The sequence below is a fragment of the Watersipora subatra genome, chromosome 9 (assembly GCF_963576615.1).
Source record: "Watersipora subatra chromosome 9, tzWatSuba1.1, whole genome shotgun sequence".
Classification (NCBI taxonomy): Eukaryota; Metazoa; Bryozoa; class Gymnolaemata; order Cheilostomatida; family Watersiporidae; genus Watersipora; species Watersipora subatra.
The window spans coordinates 46,146,387-46,169,206 of record NC_088716.1 but is presented as its reverse complement, the minus strand read 5'-3'; the positions used below and the strand labels follow the sequence as shown (position 1 = coordinate 46,169,206).

The following is a 22,820-nucleotide window of genomic DNA, read 5'->3' as shown; positions in this document are numbered from 1 at the left end:
AAGATCGAGAGAGAACAGAAACGTAAAGACGAGCTGGAGAGAAGGAAAGAAGAGGCGATCCGCAGGTTAATAAGCTTGTTGTTCGATATTGACTTTGTAGTTTACCTTTGGACGTTGTAGCAATGGCTACTAGAATGATGCATTTCTAATTAGTTTTACGTCATCTAATAGAATAAAAAGTTTAAAAGCTTTTAGTGGGTGTTTAAACTTTTAAAGACGCATTTTTGATAGATGAAAATGTGAAAGGATGATATTTGGCCTAAGGAATTATTTTTAGTAGCAATATATATGGTCACAACTGGTAATCTTCTAAGATATCTTATGTAGGCTAGAAAATAAAAAGACTAATTTTTCAAGTTATGTGAGACTTCCACTAGATTCATGTTGCCAGTTAATAAAGTAGTTGTTAAATCAACAGTTAGCAAAAGCATAGAAGTTACTCTCTTAGTAATGGCACAACTCCAACTTGTTTAAAGAGTTTTGCATTTTATGTCAATTATATTTTCTATGCATAAAATGGGATTTGTAAAAAAAAGACATGGCACTCCTACAATAAACCAGATTGAATATAGCAGTAGTTGTCATCCTGCAGGTACTTGGCTGGCATGCATCCTGTCACAAAAGGGTAGGTCGATTATTAGCACCATGACTGATAATTTTGAGCAAAAAGCTACACTATATTTGTTGGTGTGACATATATTCTCTGTTTATAGTTTTATAGTTTAGTTCAACTTCTGTAACGCATTAGTTATTAGCTCCGCCGCATTTCCCATTTTGGTTTATCTTAGACTTTCAAAGTCAGAGCGTAGAAGAATGTCTGTTGTGTCAAACAAGAGCTTTCGCAAATTTTAACTGTGATAGGCGTGAAGAACAGCGACGGATGCAAGATGCAGCCAGGCAAAAAGAACTTGATATGCTAGAAAAAATATCAGACGCGGAAACTGTGCGCAACCTGCGGGAGAAGGAAAGAAAACGAAAGGAAGAGGAAGAATGGAAACTACAAGCAAAAATCATGGTAAGGCAGCATTTAGTGGACCAATTTTTTTTCTGCTTTTTTTTGGTCAAATAAGCTTTAGCTCCATTAAGTTTCTCTTAGTAAAACACCTCCTTAAAGCTACCGCACTGAAATATGATTTGTTCAGCTCCCATCATAGCGGATAATCTTTTAACTTGCATTTTAATTTGGCCTTTTCACGCACCTTATAGAGTTTACCTCTTTATCATTTGCTGCTTGACATTTAGGTTTTGTTTTCAATGTTTCACAAACAGGAGGATGAACGGTTATCTGGTTTGAGAGCTGAAGATGAAGAATTACGAATAGCTACTATCGAACGAGAGGTAACACGACCTTTTTCAACATATTCCATAAGCAAGTATTTAGTGAGCCGTTACTAGGAAAGTTACATGGTCGAAAAGGATGATTGTTAACAGCATTTGCTTGTCTTCTGTAGATGGCTGACCAACTTGAATTGGACTTGTTTGAGGTTATGTTATGTCTCTTTGTTTCTAATCTACCGGTCTTTTGACTGGAATGTTATAGATGGCTGTCCTGTTTAGCGATACACAGAATAGTTGAACCTACTGTATACCTTGTCTTAGAGTTTGTTTCTTGTTTACGGCAACAAGTTATGTAACTAGTCCTCTAGTTGAACTTTATCCCTACCACTGGTAGTTCTCCCTCTCAATAACCAACAACTTCTGGCACATATCCAATGATGGAGCCTCACTGTAGTTGGTTTCACCTATCCAATGGTGGAGCCTCACTGTAGTTGGTTTCACCTATCTAATGGTGGAGCCTCACTGTAGTTGGTTTCACCTATCTAATGGTGGAACCTCACTGTAGTTGGTTTCACCTATCTAATGGTGGAGCCTCACTGTAGTTGGTTTCACCTATCCAATGGTGGAGCCTCACTGTAGTTGGTTTCATCACCTATCCAATGGTGAAGCCTCGCTGTAGTTGGTTTCACCTATCCAATGGTGGAACCTCACTGTAGTTGGTTTCACCTATCTAATGGTGGAACCTCACTGTAGTTGGTTTCACCTATCTAATGGTGGAACCTCACTATAGTTGGTTTCACCCATCTAATGGTGAAGCCTCACTGTAGTTGGTTTCACCTATCCAATGGTGAAGCCTTGCTGTAGTTGGTTTCACCTATCCAATGGTGGAGCCTCACTGTAGTTGGTTTTGCCTATCCCATGGTGGAGTCTCACTGTAGTTGGTTTCACATATCCAATAGTGGAGCCTCACTGTAGTTGGTTTCACCTATCCAATGGTGAAGCCTCGCTGTAGTTGGTTTCACCTATCCAATGGTGGAGCCTCACTGTAGTTGGTTTTGCCTATCCAATGGTGGAGCCTCACTGTAGTTGGTTTTACCTATCTAATAATGGAGCCTCACTGTAGTTGGTTTCATCACTTATCCAATGATGGAGCCTCACTGTAGTTGGTTTCACCTATCCAATAATGGAGCCTCACTGTAGTTGGTTTCATCACTTATCCATTGGTGGAGCCTCACTGTAGTTGGTTTTACACATTTAATTTCACGCTTACTTCAGCGTAAGTCTCTAAATTACATGTTATAGACTTGGTGATGCGTACCAACAATATACAAATCTACCTTGATATCACAGCTAACAGTAATGGTAAGCGTGATGAACCAACTTCTGGTGAGGATATTTATCAATGTGGTATCACGGTTAAGATTTTTTTACTCCTAGCTCATTACTGTTATCATAACAATTTTTAATACTAGCGCATTTACATATACCGTATATGTTAATCTAATACTGGTATGTAATGATGTAAAGTTTTATTTAATTGCTAACAAATTTAAGTCACGTTTCATCATGTGGAGGTGATCAGCATTCCAAAATTAAAGAATTACTAAAAGTATTTTTTCTATTTTCTATCGCAATGATGGTCGATGTAAGCACTCTAGTTTTTGGAAGAGAGGATTTATGTCTCATGCTTTGTACCCAGGCTGAAGAGAGTGCTATGGCACGACTCATTGACGAAAGAATGGAAGCTGAAAGAAGGGAGCGAGAGTTGGAACAGGAGAGACGACTTCTGCAAGCGCGAGAAGAGGAGAGAAAAGCGTATGCCGAAAATGAGAAGCGGAGGATTGAAGAAGCTCTACTGATGAAGGAGGAAGAAGAGAGGAGAGAGCAGGAAGCTGAGCGAGAAAGGATTTTAGAAGTTAGTCATAATAATAAGTTTTAAGTTTTCATTATTATCTTTGTCTCGGTTAGTAAATTCCACTTTGTTATTGTATGTGTGTGCGCAGTGTGTTCTAGTGTGTGCGCAATGTGTTCTAGTGTGCGCGCAGTGTGTTCTAGTGTGCGCGCAGTGTGTTCTAGTGTGCGCGCAGTGTGTTCTAGTGTGCGCGCAGTGTGTTCTAGTGTGTGTGCAGTGTGTTCTAGTGTGTGCGCGGTGTGTTCTTGATAACCAGCCTCTTAAGCACCAATCTGATTAGAATCAAGACTGCAATCGCATGCATTCGAACAGTTGCCCTCAATGGTCATGTTCATGGATTGTTGTCGTGAAACCTGTGTAGCAATTTGTGTTGAAAATCTACATACTTGCTGCGAGCTATCTGAAATGAATCTCAGGCAATGCTGAGCTTAATGCCAGTTTATATAAATGTCTTAATCCAATTCAGGCTCCACAAAACTCATACATAATACATTGTCTAAATATCTCAACATAGCCACAGCTAAGATAAAAAGTTTGATATATGGATATAGTGAAGGCTATATATTTCAAAGGCTAAAAGCGTTAACTTGAAAATTAAATGAATTGTTTTTCATATGAACTTTCCGTAAGCTACTGAGCATAGTGCTTGACTAGGGTGGGTGCAGGTAACATTTCTTGATTCACGGTTCAAGTATGCGCTTTCGGTTTTATATTTGAACTATTTTATAGTTAAAAAAATAGAGTTATTATATGATGATATGACGTTATATATAATGCATTTGATTTTGTGCATCGCTTAAATGATATGTAATCACTAAATAGTGCATGTGTTTGTTTGTAGCTGAAGAGACTTGAAATAGAGGCCCAAGAACTAATGAAAAAGGAAATGGAAGAGCGAAGGGCAGAGCTTCTCATGGTTCGGGAGCTAAATATGAATAAAAAACACAATTTGGAAACAATCAAGAAAAATCAAGCGTTAACAAAACCCTGGGTGTTCTCATACTACGTGAAATGGCCGAGAGAGACGTATGAAAGGTGAGAAATAGAGCTTTGCAAATTTATTCAATGTTTAACTGATTCGTTCTTTAGAACTTCTCATTTGTGTGTGTTTTGGATGCAACATTACAGAAACATTTAATCCAATTCTGCTAGGCTGGTTTCTAAGCAATGGCCAACTACGTACGCCTCTATTGTCCAACCGCTGTAGCTAAAAACCAAGGCACCAAATAACACTGGTTACCGAAGCCTGACTGCAGCTACATTTTGCATTTAAGATTAGGGAGATATGCATCTTATAGCCTAGTTCCCTAAATAAGAGCCTACAACAAACCCTGATGTTAGACTAAGATCTTGAAGACTGAATCGAGTTGGGTTACTGAAGTGTGACTGAGGAAAAACGTAAATTTGTAGCAGCTGATTGAGTTTAAACAGCGTTTAGTGGAAGAGCATTGCAATTCATAAGTTGTTTCAGGATGATGGCAGGAGCTGGTGATAAGAGACGGAGACCGATGCCACGACAAAAGAAAAGCTAACAGGCTGATAAAACTGTTTGACTTTATATTCATTTGTAAGTTCCGCAGAATATTCAGGCTTCTGCATCACCAGCTACAAATGGTACTTTGTCATCAGCATGTTCCATACTCAGACACCAGTACGTGTTGTGACTAGCTCATCGGATGATCAATTGTACTTTGCTCAATGCTTTTTAGCACTTTATAGGTTGTAGAATTTTGGTAGCTCTTTGTATTGTAATAGTATCTATCGTCTAGTCAGTTCTAATTATATACACAAATTCTCATGGTAATGTCTCTCTGATCAAGACTTGTATTTCTATTTTCATGCACATGCTTTTTAGATTTTACTGACACGATGCATTTTTTATGTTTGAGAAAGCGATGATACGAGAATCTTTGTAATATGGTTCATGTTTGCACATTAAGGAGAAGGTCTACATTTTACAGCTTGTTTTATTCTTTATCAGTTTGCAAGCCTCTCATATTTAGATTACCTAAAATTGATAATTCTCATAAAAGTTTGAATATTTTTATAATGGTCCGTTGCCGACTCCCTCAATAAACTGTAAACAAATGGTTAGACTGATTAGAGGTCTGATAACAAGTAATATTATAGATAAATAATAACATAAAATTACTAACAAAGTCCATAAGATTTCTTCAATCACCTATGCAGTTAGTTTCACCAATAATCAAAAATTATGTATGTCAATTATAGCTGGCTCCTTGCTATCTCTAATAACGAAAATATAAAAATACCAACAAGACAAATCGGCAATATTGGAATGGCACGAAAAAACATAACAAATGCTGTAAACGTGATGCCAACCGACAATTTATCAATAAAAAAAAAATCACCCATAATATGGAGATCCAATCACTGAGCATAAGATTGCATTAAACGGGTAGAGAAATAATATGTAAATATTAGGTGATTATGAACTGGTTGGATTTATAACAAGGATGTAAATGTTGTGTCCCAAGCCTGCAGATCAGATAATAGATGATTTAGACCCTGTCGAGATCATCGCATGTAAATAACTGTAAATAACCGGAGAGGAGTGAAAGACAGAATTCACCTGTATATGTCAATAGAAGTTTTGATACTAGTATAATAGTACTAGAACTACACTAAAAGTCATCCCTGTTCATGAGTCACTCGAATCCTCTGATTGGTCGATATTGCTCAATAGTTTCCTAAGTTCTTTCCTATCATTGGATGAGAGAATATGTGTCAAGTGAACTAGAGACTCCATTGCAAGCCTGGGATTGCCATCCAGAAGCCTATGAAACACGAAATAACTTTTAAAGGCATTTGCAATGCTTGGAGAAAGTGGGACAGCGTGAATATAAAAGATAAGGCTTTTAACCTTTGGGAGACAAAATAACGTGATAGTTTCACATGTACAGGTAGAAATGCGACATATAGCTAGTACAAAGGAGATGCACTGGTGGTATATAGCTGGTGCAAGGGTGTAAATACAATAGCTAGTTTTAAGGTGGCATATGCCTGACAGAAAGGGTGATACACAGGTTATATAACAATAAATTCAGAGGTGATATATAGCCAGTACAGATGTTATATACAAGAGACATAAAGCCATAAAAAGGTGATGTTTTATCGAGAAGTGGCAATTAGGATGTATGAAGTTGACAAAAAGGTTAGTGTATATATACACAAAAAATATATATATAGAATATACATGATATATAATATACATGATATATGGGTATATATATTATACATGATATATATAATATACATTATATACGGGTGTATATTTATATTATACATGATATATATACAGCTATATAATATACATAATATACATGATAAAATATATCTTTGAGAGATATAATACACAACTGACTGTTTGATCTGCTGACTCTGATAGTCCTGTTTCACACAATTGATGTTCTGCCTGACGACAGATTTGGAGTTGTCTTCCTGGAGTTCCTCAAGAAGCCACTCCACCACAGCCTTGTTATCTTCCCACAGATACGCCTAAATAGGAGCCAGGGTCAAAGTTAGGCACAAATCGCGTTTCATCATCCTTAAAGTATTGAAAGCACTCAGCTATCGATAGCTGCTTGTCTCGCGATTCAAATTCCCGTCTCCACGCATCCTTATCCATCATTTATTAAAGACCTATAAATCGTTAGGCCTATAATTTGTTTTTAACTCTAAAAGGGCTTATTGCAATTGCTCCATTTTTCAAAGAAATTTCTGTAGCTAATTATCTGTAATACTTTCTAAATTTAAACCATTTTAGAGAAAATTCTACAATTCATTTATATATGTTCAAATTCGCACCTGCACAGTGCCCTTGCACTCAACAAACCACCGGCTGATCATCGACTGTATGTGGCCATCAGTCAGCAACGGATTGGCAGCCTCTGTTAGTTTAATAGCTTGCTCTTCCAGCAACAGACGGCGCAGACGCCAGTAAAAGTAGCTTCTAGCTCCTTTCCATGCGACAATGTCCTGAAATAGGCAGAATCTACATGTTAGTTTCACAACAATATATGTCATATTTCATTCAACCAACAGATTCAATGGTGAAAAATATTGCAAGTCTTAACATATTTCACACAAAAGGACTGACTATTTATATTGAATAATTACTCAAATAATTTTATACACAACATAATTAATGCTGCATAACTTATGCCATTAGAAACCTATATATATAAATCTCAAAGATTGTGTTTGATTCTGCGTCCAGTAATAGCTATTAAAATTTAGAAATGAAAGCTCCGTTTCATCCTGGATTTGATCTCGGAATCTCCCATTCACCAGGAAAATATCTGACCAATTAAGCTACGCAAGATTGATGGATTCATTGGGCGATATACGTCGCTACGTGGCTGAAAATACGCATACAGCGCTGTGTTACGCAAGTCATTAAAGTTTGCTCTCACGGCTCTTATTGGTAAGTTTACTAATAAGTTTACTAACTAGCTTACTTAAATTAGCCATTGGAAATGTGCCAGGCTAATGGCTACTGGCAAGCGACTACATTACCTGTCATTGTTAATAAGCTGATTTTTAATACCCCGGCAACACCGGGAATTCTGCTAGTATTTAATATTTATCAAGACTAATTAAGCATACAACCTAATAGGTGACTAGCTCAAAACCTCAGGTACTATTAAAATGTGGATTGTCAGACAGTCCTCCTAATACATGATAATAGTTTTTATGCAAAACAGTCAAATTCCAAGAATAGTTGCAGCTTGGTTAAGGAGACAAAAAACCAAGCAAACTCAAAACGACATTATTTTAAAACAATAGCCAATACATAATAAGATGATATTTCTAAGTAATATTTGTATCCTTGTATGATGATTCGACATACAAGGTTCATCGGTGATTTGCTAGGCAAGCTGTTATGTTATTGGAAGATGTTATATGGAAGATGATAGGCAGTAGACCTTAGCGAGAAGACAATCAAGGAACAAATGAACTCACGTTAATGCATCCTTTCTCCTGCATTCTACCAGGAGTATCGTGCAAGTCAGCAAAAGAAATAGCAATCTGGTGGTAAATGGGAGCGAGCACCTCCTCCCGCTGAGACAGCTCCTTCTCGAGCTCAGTCTACGGAGTGAACAAAGAAATGGCAATGTTAGTACTGGATATACCAGCTTATGTAAAAATATTGCAGTATAATTAGTAATCAGGTGACATATCTGCTAGTAAGTACTGTGTATCAATTAATCGCTTTTAAACTGTTGCTGTGTTATTACCCATCATGAAAGTTGCTCACCTTCTCCGCATGAGTAAGGCCCGATGAGTTCAGTTTTTCACAAATATCTTGATACTTGGTGTCAAGCCTTTTCATTGCTTTCACAAGTTCTCTCCTCCTGAATTTGATCTCTACTGTACCAGCAGGCTCCAAAACACCCCCTCTGTGTAAGTACAAAGCTATCAATTAACATGACAATAAATTTCCTGGCAAAACTTAAAATGTTGGACAATTAACAAATGCATCATACAACACCCTTTAAAATACCTGAACACGCAGTGAAAACACAATGAAATAAGAAGCTCAAGATAGATTAAGTTTAGATTTCTTACAAAACATTTATGAATGTGTCAAGGTTATGCGATTCTGGGATCCTGATAACCACCAGATTCGAATATTTTTATACAACAAAAAATGCAAAGATCTAAACATAAGCTCAAGAGCAAAAACCAAATGAAAGTACTTGATAAAACTTGAAAGCGTTAAACGCGACTGAATCTTTTACGTATTCACTTGAAGCTTGCTTCTCATTAGTAGCTTACAAAACACCTTCGTCTATACTTAACACTACATAACCCAGATTTTTTGACACCAATTATTAGGTTTCAAATTATTTCAAACTGTGTTCTGGCACCCCATGGTTAGGCACCGGTTCTTGTCAATTGATTTGTGGCACCACCAATGGAAAAATATGCAAAAAAACAATGCTGAGCAAAAGAGATACACCAAAATTCTGTAAGAATGGATATTTATTTGGGGTTTCAAGGATAGCAAGATAGCAAGGGGCCCTTCTGTGAATTTTTGGATAGGAAAAACAAGAAGAAACTAAAAACTCAAATACACAATAAAATCACAAAAATATACACTAAAAACAATGAAGTGGCAAAGGAATTGAATGACCATTCTCAACTCGTCAAATTGAGAATGGTCTAATATTGCAAAGAGAGATTTTGGAATATCTGTGAATCTTACAGATGATCAGATGCTGAACGTTGTTTTGTAGTTTGCAGTACTGTAGTTTTCAAACAACTTTTATTCTAGAGTTCGTGAGAGCTGACAAATGAATTTTAAATATTGTATTGAAGTTTGCATGAATCTCAGAATAACGGTTTGAATACTTTCCCAGTTGATCAAATCCATACATTGCCATAATAGTATATAATAATATTTATAATAAACACAAACTATGTTTTATTTTAGTGACACATTTTTCATTCTACGCCAAAATGGTTGTTTTAATTCGGCGCTAAGCTGTATGAGGCCAACAATGTTAATGGTATAAAAAGAGAGCCAAAATTTCGGCATGACGACAAAAGGTACTTGAGCGTACATAACTACCAGCTGACTACAACCATCGAGTGAAAATACAGAGATTTGGAAATGAACGCATGAAATGACATAGTATTTAATGTATGATTTCTTACAGAAGTCAGCATAGTAGGTAATGTAGACCCATATGCAATGCCACACAAGGGTAAGTCTCACAAGTAATAATGTAAACAAATATGTAATTTTGTCCAAACTTCAGCGCAACCACAAACATAGAAATTAGTTACACAAGCTAAATACAATTTCCACATACCTGCTCAAAGGGTCAGCGTAAAGCTCCATATGTCGACTGTTGATTGTTGGGTCAACCACAACCCATGCCCCACCTCTGAGTTCGGCATGTGGCGGAATGTAGACAATAACAGGCTGCTTGTACTCCCTCAGACCGTCCACAATATATGCCCCAAACTTCAAGATCTGGTCATACATATCTGTAACAAACATGTACTTTGGACAATTGAAACAAAAATAGGCAAGTTTTCATAAGAATTTTTTCAGAAACTGAAAATCTCTTTGACAATTATGTAACTTAGTAGAAACTAAAATCAGCATAGACATGGAAGAACAACTCTGAAACGAAGAGCAGAGAGCAGCAAAGACAAAGTAAAGTTCAACGGGAGCTGAAGTCTGTCAGTCAGCTAACCTTTCATTCCTCCTGAGAAACCTCTCCAGTTTGCAAAGATCATAAGAGGAAGGCCTTCTCTGTTGAAGTCTTGAATAGCCTGAGCAGTCTTATACGACGAGTCGGGAAACCAGACCTGCCCTGCAATCCAATTAAAAATTCACTTAGAGCAACTTACCGACTGAAATACCTGTAATGAACGATGCGCAGGGATAATCAGCAGCGACAGTCAGGGAAGCGCAAATACATTGGTAATTGTAATTATGGGACGATCTAGCAAATTTTTTCGTCAGATTCTTTGTCATTTATGACATAAACTCCCTTTCTTTATCATCTCAGACCATATATACTATACTGTATATGTATTTGAGAAGCAAGTTTTGTAGAGACTCTGTCTGCCACCAAAATTATTCTCGGAGAAATACCTATTTATTGGCCACCAATTTTATCCTATTCTGTAATTGAAAATCAAAGCTGGCTAATTAGAAATTAAGATACTACAGATACTCCAAAGACTACCAATTAACTATCATGTAGTTACATGTATATGTATGTTCAAAACCATGGTGAATTTAGACAAGTTTGTCGACAGATATCAACTTTCCGTTGGATTTTCTGTCATAATGTGCAGATACTGCTGTTACAACAAAACCTGGCTGATATTTAATTATATTGATGTGTAAATATCCTTAGCTTTCCATTAATATACATAATGCCATAATTCATGTATTAAATATTCAACAAACTATAAATGAATAAAAAATAGAGCATACCATAATTACTATCAACACTGTAGAATCCTTTGTATTCCTGAACCACTCAGAGATGGTAATTGAACCCTGCCATGTTACCTAATTATAATCTAGGCCATATTGAAGTTTGTTTCGATTATATAGCTTTTTTGTACTAAAACTGCTATTTCACACTCCAGCCGCCGGCAGGCAGCAGAAAGTGAATGATGTGCTAAACACACAACAAGATCTGGAAGACGCAACTTTCAGTTATCTTAACTCTCCGTAAAAATAAAAACTGGGTCGCTACAACCTGTAAATTTAAATTTAAGGCCAAGCTACATAGGCTCTTGGTACGTCGAAAAAGCTTTTGAAATTCTGAAATATTCCTAATCAAGGAATAATCATGATGCAAACAGTCGCTATTCTGATGAATAGTATTTTGAATGCATAGACAGTAAAACGTGACTTGACATTACATACCTGCTTGCTGAACGAGTTTAGAGTCTGAGTCAAGGTTGGCAGGATCAGCAGGAATGATGAGCTCTTTAGATCTGGTCTCCACCGAAATAACACCAAGGGGGATACCCCCAAGCCGAGCTCGGCCGCATCTCACCACTTGCGCCCATGCATTCATCACCTCTTCAAATGAGCCCTAAAAGTGAAAGATTGGATGGTACACCTCTGTTAGCACCTACTTGGAAATGCGCCTAATATATGATTTGCATCAGAGAAAGCAGTTATGAATGAAAAACTAATTTCAAGGAATGTAAAGAAGTGGCCAAAACCAATCAAAATGCTCTGTTTGTGTTGTCTATGCATCAGCAATGCGTTGTGTCTTCCAAGGGAACATGTTGGTCTACATCGGTACATCGGAGAAGAAACTGACACAGCATCTGTGATTGGCCAACAAAGTTGATTCTCATTGAACAATCTCGACTCTATTGTATTTATTACCAGTGTTAAGTTACCGTAATTTCATATGAGATCCATTTTCAAATCGATGACCATGACAGAGGTTTACACAGACTATTATTTCTATATGGACAAGGATATTCTCACTTTTTGCAGAAGGTCACTGGCATAATTCAGAAAATCGTGTGATACACTAAATCGTTAAATCTGCTGACAGGCAAAGTTCCCCTCTGGTTTGCTTCGTCTCATTTACCCAAATTATTTTTGTACTTTACTTATTTTCATCTCCAGAGAAAAAAATATAGCTAGTAATTATAGCTACTTACAGTAACTGTATTGTATTTAGTGTATTTTAATGGTTATGATCTGCAATAAAATGAAAAATTATTATGTGTGTACCAAATGCAGTACGTACGGTAAGGAATTCTTACCTTCAAAACTCAAAAGGTACGCATAACATAAACTTAGAATTCACTTCAAGTAAGTTTAGCTTACTAAATTAAACCCACACATAGAACTAAGTTTTAGTATGTATTTTGAACTATTTTACTGAATTTCAATTTTTTATCACGAAATTTTATTCTTTGGCAGTTCATATCTTCACTTTCACTATAAAATTTAGCGCCTCTGGTTGAAACCTTTTTCAACCTAATTCAACAAGAAAGGCTGAGCGATTTCTTCCATAAAAAGGCCGATATCTTTTCCATAAAAATATAGCGATGCAAACATAACTTTTATCACTATCACAAAACAGATATTATAGATGCAAACATAAATTTTATCACTACAACAGACTAGATATCATAGATGCTCATGAGATGTCAATAAGGTAATGAAAAATCCTGCAAAGAACATCATGACCTTGCCCTTAACTGTACCTTTACCTTCTCATTGACCAAGCTACTTGTCAAAGCGATGCGCAATTAGCTGCATCAATGTTTCTAGCCATAGCAAATTCCAACACTACACATAGGCTATACATTTTGTTAGCTACAAAGGGTGTAGCCAGGCCTTTAAAGTTACAGCTACCAAATCTTGAACAATTCAGCAGCTATATTTACGAGATTCAATATTTCTACAGGTCATAATAATATTAATAACAGCCATTGTTACCAATAATAGTATCAATAATCATACTAACTGAAGTATATTAATCAGATTTTTACTATAAGATGTTAACATTTGCCTATGGAATATTGTTGTGAAAATATAAATTTACAAATCATAATATCAGTTACACATCAATTATGCATACACCAGAAATCAGAGAAGTTAATTACAGACCATACCAAACTACCTTCATACAACAGGCATTTGAATAACAACAACTGCGGGTACTTTAACTATGTGCTACAAATGGTTGCTTTTAGCTTCAATATAAAATTACAAGGCATAACATAACTATGATTCATGCAGTATTATTTCATAATTTACTTATTTCATAATATGCTCTTGTCATCCAGCGGTAAAACGCTGTTGATAGACATAAACAGAGGGTAGCTAGTCAGTGTACATGTATAACCAACAAGGAGCAAACATACGATGCAGTTACAATGTGCAATGTCTAAGCCAACACAGTACTACCATTAGAAAGAATTCTGATAAACTTTGATATACGTATTTCCAGACTGAGCCCCCTTCATTTCAGGTTCACTCACGGCTGATGAGAGATTCATTATTATTCATAGCCTTAACCTCATTTAGTTAAAATATATTATTCTCCCATGCACCATTTTCATTCTTAGCAGTTAAGGTTTTGGAGAGAGAGAATCTGACAGGTGACTTTTGAATTTAAAGTAATGCTTAACAACTATATATGATTTACATATCCTCTTAACTATTTTTCAATTTTATCGTGTGCAGCTGTCTAGTGTCTATCGATATGATTAATATTATCGCTACAGTTCCAAACATCGGCAACATAGTTCAATAATACTAAAAACTTTTCTTATTGTTCTATAAACTCGTTCTATATTATAAAAATAGCGCACGAAAAACTTTCATTCAAAGCTGCTATAAAATAGAAAAACCGATTTTGAAAATGTTTTGCTTCACACACCTATGTGAAATATTGTGTAGCAAATGCATAAATGCAGCAGTAAATGTCTGTATTCAGCGGTATATCGAAGACAACATTACATCGACGACTGAACTGAGGAAGACAAGCATGAAATTTCTTTTACCATAAATTAAAATATAAAAAACTTATTGCATTAATCATGCCTCCTATAAAACTCTGTCACTAATCTGATGGTGTTATGACAGGGAGTGTACATAACTGAGAGGATCACTAGCAGCTACCTTATCAAAGAAACCAGATTGCCAGCCACTGTCTGTTTCCCTTCCTCCTAGCATGTGTATTGGATCATAGGGGGTTTTACTAGGCTGAAATGTTATATCCCGGTCTACCGGATCCGTAGGTACAGTAATAGGAAGGGGAGATGCTGTCGTCTGCAAATAAATTGACAGTTTGAGACCAACCGTAGACTGAGCCAGCAACAACACTGTGTTCTGTCATTTCTCCTTTACAGCAGACCTTAAGCGATTCAAGACTATACTAAAGGTACACACATTATAGCCTGTGAACCAACCTTAGGAATGTATGAGAGCCAGCGAAGGATTGCAGCTACCCCGTGTAGATCATTAGAGACAGACTGATGAGAGACACCGTTATTGTACATAATCTGAGGGCCACCAAGCTGGGCATTGCTTGTATAGACCTCTCTGCCAAGCAGCTGCAAGCGAATAGACGATCAATGATTGGACGAGAGGGAAAAGCATGCAGAGTATGTGCAATTTTTAGCACAAAGTTTCTCACAATTGTAACATGAAGGGCAACACTATAGCATCACAATTTTACTAGAAGTTTAAAGAGCAATCAACACATTTGAAACAAGCAATTTTGTATACATTTAAAGAAAAAAAAGGAACTTGATTCGTTTTTTTAATAATAATGATAAATAGCTAGAAACTCTCTTTATTGGTGCAGGGTGACTGCATAATAACAATGAATCAAGTGCAGTATTACTAAGCACAAACACTGCTGTATAAACTATAAAATCTAATCACTGGAATGATAAATTGCCAACTCAAACTTATAAGATAAAATTATAAGAGTCTAGCATACAAACTAACTGAACATTTTCCTGCGAATGACTTTTTATTACAAGATGTAGTCAGCAGAACAATACAGAAATATACTAACAATAAGCTAATTTCACCTATCAGAGTGCCAATCAAAGACCCGATTGATTACATCATTTAGCTTCAGTTTAGGAATTTCTCATAATTTTACGAAAACTACTTGCAGGCAGATTATTTCCACTTTGTAACTGATGTTCTCAACAGAACTAGCTACACAGTTTAATCAAAACTTCTTCTAAATGTTGCTATGGTATGACAGAGAAAAATTAAAAAAAATCAAGTAACTATAAGTAGCATACAACAAATAGAGCATAAATATACCCTGTTTTCAGGGGAAAACAGTTGTCAGTGCCATGGTAGCGTAACAACAAAAATAATAGCCTTCGTGCAAGAACTAGTGTTAAGGAAATCTGAAAATATATTCTTTTCAATAACTTCTACCTTATGAAGGTAGGCAACTCTTACATTGTGATGAACAAATCTCATTCTTATGGTTGAGGACTTCCAAAAGAAGGCAGAAACAACAGCACACAACTCCTAGCATGATCCTGCCCAAGGCAAGTTTCTAGCACCCTCAGCCCATTACAAACTATCACATGTTACAGATGCTGTTAGTTGTTCAGGGTTTCAAGATGAACTTACCCAAAAATTTTAGTAGATTTTATCAGAAACTATCTGTATTTTTCTATTATTTAGGATTGTTTATGACATTTGAGGTGATCTGACTGCCAGGATGCTTCTAGAGTAAAATTAATAAAACCTAATCGCAATTACAACGTCCAGAAAATAAAATGTGCGAAATGTCATCGCTAGCTGTTATCGTATCTATAGATGCTATCAGCTGTTGCATTCAGGTTATATACACAACTCACTTTGTTGAGAGCCCCGGCGCCTGTGAGTATGATATGAGACTGCTCATGTTGGATGGTGCGCTGACCTAGCCGTACCAGGTATGCGCCGATGCCGATGGTCCTACATGTCACATAGCTTATGGTGGGTATCTCATTGTAGGCTTGTGAGGACTCTCCTGCTATCATACCCGAGCCTCTCAAGTTTTCCACTCCTAGGCCCTCGCTGGCACCTGTACAGGTTAATAAGTAAGTCAGTTTTACACTAAAACGACTAAACAAAAATTGTTATTGACCGAAAAACTGAAAACAACATAATTCAATGTACTGGACGGTTAAACAAGTGGCAATCTTTGCTATAATAATAGCTATGTCCGTCTGCCTGTCCATGTATCCATAGACACGGTCAGGGGTTGAAAAAAATTGTATCATACAGGAACTGAACTCATTACTTCAAGAATGGTACACCAAAGCTCTAACAACTGCACTACTCAACTGCGCTATTGGCATCTCCAAATAATTGCACATGTGGTTACCTATTACACCTGACCATCCCTCACAGCACACTAAACAATTGTGGTACTAAAGCGGTAGGAATTGTCATAAGATATGGTAGCAGTGGTTTGATTGTAAATTATCATCTCCTGAACTCAATCTCAAATTCAACCTGTCTATGAGTGATATTAAAGAAGGTGGAAACGGTATCCATTGAGACATAATCGGCAGCCAATGAAAGTCACTTGATATCTGAAACAGTGTAATATATGAATTGTGTTCACAAAGAAAACTTTGAGAAGAAATGAGAAAACGCATCTCGAAGAAAAACTGAAAACCTCCTACGCAGTATCGGGTGGAGGAGACAATCCATGAACAACTAATTTAGTGTCTAAATGGTGTGGCATACACTGACTAGTTAGCTAGTTCAGTTTGTTAGTAATGTCTGGTCCCGAGACAGGCAGATGATGCAATCACTACGCAGAACACACTTCCATTCATAGTAGAATTTATTCCAGTGAACAACTTGCTAGGATCATTAATAAACTATCTCAAGATATCGCAGTTACAAAGAAGCCTGCACTAGCCCACCAACCATAACTAATAATTTACCCCCAAACACTAATCTTAGCTCCCAACACATACCGATAATATCTGTAATCTTGTACCGAGACTCTCCGTCATCCTCAATAAGTTGAGCTTTCACTGATGCAGAGACTTTGGTGAAATTCTCTGGAGTCAGGTAGAGGTATTTAAAGCCTTTATCAGGGTCAGCCTTGTCATTCCAGGCCACCCTGAACAGAGGTTTGATCTCCTCTGCCAAACCTGCAAATGGCACACAGAGCGACTTGTGAAGCTGGGGCTACCAGATTGAGCAGAGCGCAAACAAAGAAAGTAAAAGTAAATCCAATGGAGTAAGATTCGAATTTGTTAGGCTACAGTATGAAGATGATAATGGTATATTAAAAATTACAAAAGGGCCACCTAAAACAGAATAAAACAGCTCATCCAACTCTTATAGAGAGTCAAGCCAAGAGTTTTATCAAACAAGGCTAAGTTTCTACTGACCAATACGGGCTCCGCTGTTAGCCGCTATGTATATTCGAGGTATCCCATGTTCTCTCGCGAATTCTGAAGCTTTTTGGAAAAGCATGTCTTCATCGGTGCCAAAGGATCCAATTTTGAAAGTGATGTCATTGGCTATAACAACTACATCTCTACCACTTGGGTACTCTGGTGTGCGTAATGTCATCCTCCAGGCCACCATTCCAATCTATGCAAGAAAAATTGAAGTCATTGAAGAGATCCACACGTGTCACTATTGTCAAGAATGATTTGTGCTATTGCGTGCTAACTAAGTATAACAAAGCACTAGTGAAATCCTTGTACTAAAAAGCGGTACTCACACAAGGCTACCAGTCACACAAGAGCTGTGGGTAGACATACCTTGTTCTCACCAGGAACTCTAACCATCTCACACAACCTGTTTTGTTCCTTGTCTAACACCATCTCTGCGCATTCAACTATCTCCACTGGCCGACTGCCTTCACCTGAAACAGCGAACTTAGTCATAAAAACTTGTCTAAAACTAGCTAATAAACGGGAAATACCTCCGTAGACTCAACAAAAGGCTACATCAAATAGCTACCACTGCTGATCTCACCTTGTTCCTTTGCCTGCCATATGGAGAGGAGAGCTTGTCTGAAGACATCAGGGAAGTCATAGACGTAGGTTGTGTTACAATGGTTCTGCGCTACAGATCTCTTCTGCTGCAGATGATCCTAAATGCAACAATGATTGTGTAAGTTACAAAACATGGTTGGTTTAGTAAAGGAGTGGTTGTGTTTAGTGAATCAACACTAATATGATTAATGTATATATTCATATGTTGGAGTTATCCTCTTGTTATGGTCATGTGACCGATATGATTCTTGACCTCTTATAGGGGAGTTTTGATCGTCTGCACAACAACACTCACACAGAAACACAAATGAAGCTTAAAACAAAGGAAAAGGTAAGATGAAATGGACTACCTTGGTGACGTAAGGAGAGGAGATCAGCAGTCCATTCAGGGGCCCTGTTTTGCTACCAAAGGCTCTGAATTTGACGTGCCCAGTTGAGGGATCGGTATCCTCCTTGTACATGCTGATATCCAGGTAATATCCATTCTCATTTGAGAGGAAAACCCTGATGGGTATCTTTTCACCAGATGTGTGGAGCCTGCAGTAGGTGAATAATCACTAAACAGCGAGTCTAACTGGGCAAATTAAACGTACAAAATCAAGGGCAGTTGCTTACATTCAGTTGCTGGTTAAGCAGCTACCTCATTTTGACACCATATGTTGACACTACATGTTGACACCATATGTTTGTCAAAATCTTCAGTTTATGTTAGTCCTTTGACTGCTGCAATAATCGTTGCACCAAGTGCTGCGGTGCCAAATATTTTTCCATCAAAAACATGACATTTTGTTTTGCCTCTAGCTCTGTTATTACTTCATCTCTCTAGCCAAAATTAACAATACATCATTAGAGCCCTTTAACCAGCAGTATACGACCAATATTACCTGTCTTGGGTGACCTTACAGCAAACCAGACGATGAAAAATACAAAAACAAGCTTTTGTTTTAAATAAAAATACTACTGTCTGGGCTCTAGATAACATTTCATAAATGCTAGCTGTTTTATTTTCTGCTAAAAGTGTTAAGATAACTTGAAAGCATTCTGGAAAAGCTAGAATAAATTAATTTAATGCAAAGTTATATAACATAACATAAATATAATACAAAACGGCAATGGGCTATGAAAAAAAGTAAGATTGACTAGCAAGTAAAGTTGTATCGTTCAAAATATGATAGTCCATAGCAGAAACTTCCTAAGATTAAAGAATGAATTCGAAAACTTTCTTTGTGAATGCCCTCACAAAGAATGGTTTCAAATTTAAACTAAAAGACATTGTAACAACGGTAGACATAAAACACCATACAAAAACTAAAGTATTTTTTATTGAAATAAATGGTTTTGAATAATTGACTTTCACAAAACATCATTTTTTCTGTTGGCGAGTAAAGCAATTACCAACCAATACAGCGTTTCCTTTTAATATTTCTTAGATGTATAAAGATTCATACTATGTTGGAACTCAGGTTAAGCTGGGCTGTCACAGTTTTAAAATTGTTGATAAATATTTACAAACGCTTGCAACATGGCGATTTAATGAGTGCTATTTTGCTGTTATCCATTTCTTTTACCACTACTAACTAAATACTCGTGTTAACTGTCTAAAACTGCTTCATAGGCAATCTAATTATATTTCTAATGTGACTATATAGAACTTGTAGATATTTTGTGAACATTTTATGCTCATTCACCGGTTTTTAACTTTCATCGATTCTGAGGAATTGCAGATTCGCAGAAATGCAAAATTGGCACTCGGGCCATGGAAGCATTTGTGCAAAAATGCAAAATTGGCACCCAACAGCTTAAATTTCATTTCTTTGAAAATATTTAATGAAACTATGTCTACAAACAAGCTAAGAATATGCAAGCTGTGAGCTATGACCTTGAATAGCACTACACGTGACAGATGTACAATACCCAGACATCTGTTAATCAAATCATATAGATATCTCATGTTGATGACACATTGCAATACAAACCGCTGATTACAAGCAGACCAATTCAATTCAATCAATGGAGCGGGACTCATACATTTGGTACCTCTATGCGATTTACAAGATCTTAAATGATAACAAGGCATTCCTTACCAACTACATTCTACTATGAAAGAATCTATGTTGATATAGTAGAAGGCAATATACAACATACCAGTTCAGTAAATACATGGTGAGTTATAGCACAACTTACTTTATATTCATCTTAAGCTCAGCCTGGAGTATCCGCGATTTCCAGAGCCTGGCTCCGTATCTCACAACCATCTCCCTCACTGAATCCATTAGCTTGTTGGGGTTTGTAGGGTCAGCGATAGTCAGCGTAGAGGTGAAGTTGAGGAAGATATGGTTGCAGTCCGTTCTAGAACTCTGTATGGATGAACAGATCTCATAGTAAAATAAGACCAAAACACTGCAAGTTAGGCATGTGTTCTGAATGGGTAGAAAAGAGAAATTTTGCTTTGGCCAGAAGAAAATGTTTTTTGTTAAAATGTTACAACAATATTAAACTATAAAAGTAAAAAAGGAAGAGAGTCTACATGGCAGCAGGCTACAAAATAAAATGTGCTTAGAAAGAAAAACTCTGGTGTTTCCATGGAAAGGCTTCAGAGAGAATAAAATATTTACAATAAGAAAATAACCAACCATCGGATGGGAGAACCCCACTTCCATCGCATCCATAGCTTCGAGGAGGGTTCTCTCTGCCTCATTTTTTATATACTCATAAGAAGCTTCCTGTAAGCAAAAAATACACCATACAGATACTAATATATACCATACAGATACTAATATATACCATACAGATACTAATATATACCGTACAACTACTAATATATGCCATACAGATACTAATATACACCATATAGATACTAATATACACCATACGGATACTAATATATGTCATACAGATACTGATATACACCATATAGATACTAATATACACCATACAGATACTAATATATATCATACAACTACTAATATATATCATACATATACTAACATATATCATACAGATACTAATATATACCATATAACTACTAATATATATCATACAGATACTAATATATACCGTACAACTACTAATATATACCATACAGATACTAATGTACACCATATAGATACTAATATACACCATACATATACTAATATATACCATACAACTACTAATATATATCATACAGATACTAATATATATCATACAGATACTAACATATATCATACAAATACTAATATATACCATATAACTACTAATATATACCATATAACTACTAATATATACCATACAACTACTAATATATACCATACAACTACTAATATATACCATACAACTACTAATATATACCATACAACTACTAATATAGAGATACAATCTACACTTAAACGGATCCCAGCAATAAAATATTAATAGAAGAACATTTATTCATAAATTCAATCAGTATTTAAAACTCTAAAAATCAATAAAGAAATTTACTAGAGTCAGCTTCACTTGTACAACAACAACAATAATGCCAAAATAGCAACAAGAGAAATTATAACAGCCATACCAATTATGGTAATGATAGGAAGAAGAACAATGATAGCCAACTAACTACACACAAGAAAATCACAACCCCAAGAAACAAGATTTTGTACAAAAAGGTGGTTAATGAGCATGAGCATACCTTTGTGATGAGGTCTGAGTGGCGTATGATAGCCCGAACAAAGAACCTATAATCCGTAGCCTCCTGAGTGCGGGACGTCGATTTAGCCTTGCCGAGGTAGATGTGCATCCGATGGTTATCTATGGGGATAGCCTCTAGATCAAACTTTCTCATCCTGTTGATTTCGAGTTGGAAGGCTAGGGCTGGCTCCAGGTGACGATAGATACGATCTTCTACATACTAAAAAGCAAAAAGTCTAACATTGTATTGATTGTATGTTTTACGTGCTTCCCATTTTAGACTCTTCTCGTTTACACGCTTCCGGTTTTACGCGCTTCCCGTTATAAGCGCTTCCCGTTTTACGTGTTTCCTGTTTTACGTGTTTCCCGTTTTACGCGCTTTCCGTTTTACGTGTTTCCCGTTTTACACGCTTCCCGTTTAACGCTCTTCCTGTTTTACACGTTTCCTGTTTTACTGCTATGCCCTTTTAACATAACTACTGCTGAAGGCAGAGTAGGCATATTGATGAAGGGTAAATCAAGCTACAAAAACCTATTAAAATAAGACAAACTGTACAATGACAATTATGGCTCCAAATCATATTGTGATGATCAAAGGAACTTTTTTAACAGCCGCAACAGAAAAGCTCATATCGTTTGCAATGGCACTTAACAAAACTGTTCCCAAATTAATTATAAGTTATTCAGAAGTTCATCTGTCATCGCATATGTTTTAATTTATTAATATGCCAAAAAAGTTTACGTCTTTATGCCATTTCATGTTGTGTAAATTTTTTAGTCAAGACAAGTTATGAAAAGGTGAAAGAATAAAGCACTGACTTCTTTTTTGAGAATTTCTGCCGACATAGAGCATCAACCACTCGAAACTGCTTCAAAATCAAAAGATGTTTCAACCTCACAACATTATATTTCAACTGTGGTGCTTTCATTTGACTATTATAGACATGCGTGTAGT

The 22,820-nt window shown here is 36.5% G+C and overlaps 1 protein-coding gene across 1 annotated transcript in view; it reads right to left on the bottom strand.

Annotated features, from left to right (window-relative positions):
* Nucleotides 1–4,722: 4,722 nt before the first annotated feature.
* The window catches only part of LOC137403717 (acetyl-CoA carboxylase-like), a 50,159-nt gene continuing 32,061 nt past the window's right edge, over nt 4,723–22,820 (bottom strand). Inside the window, exons 26-44 of the mRNA XM_068089732.1 lie at nt 21,867–22,085; nt 20,851–20,940; nt 20,402–20,574; nt 18,568–18,754; nt 18,198–18,315; nt 17,981–18,084; nt 17,603–17,807; nt 17,180–17,359; nt 16,064–16,272; nt 14,639–14,782; nt 14,349–14,498; nt 11,616–11,787; nt 10,423–10,542; nt 10,033–10,210; nt 8,472–8,613; nt 8,177–8,302; nt 7,019–7,189; nt 6,576–6,709; nt 4,723–5,988 (exon numbers count right to left, since the gene is read on the bottom strand). Of these exons, the coding sequence (XP_067945833.1) occupies nt 5,853–5,988; nt 6,576–6,709; nt 7,019–7,189; nt 8,177–8,302; nt 8,472–8,613; nt 10,033–10,210; nt 10,423–10,542; nt 11,616–11,787; nt 14,349–14,498; nt 14,639–14,782; nt 16,064–16,272; nt 17,180–17,359; nt 17,603–17,807; nt 17,981–18,084; nt 18,198–18,315; nt 18,568–18,754; nt 20,402–20,574; nt 20,851–20,940; nt 21,867–22,085 (2,958 nt within the window). The 3' untranslated portion in view covers nt 4,723–5,852. The remainder of the gene's footprint in view (nt 5,989–6,575; nt 6,710–7,018; nt 7,190–8,176; nt 8,303–8,471; nt 8,614–10,032; nt 10,211–10,422; nt 10,543–11,615; nt 11,788–14,348; nt 14,499–14,638; nt 14,783–16,063; nt 16,273–17,179; nt 17,360–17,602; nt 17,808–17,980; nt 18,085–18,197; nt 18,316–18,567; nt 18,755–20,401; nt 20,575–20,850; nt 20,941–21,866; nt 22,086–22,820) is intronic.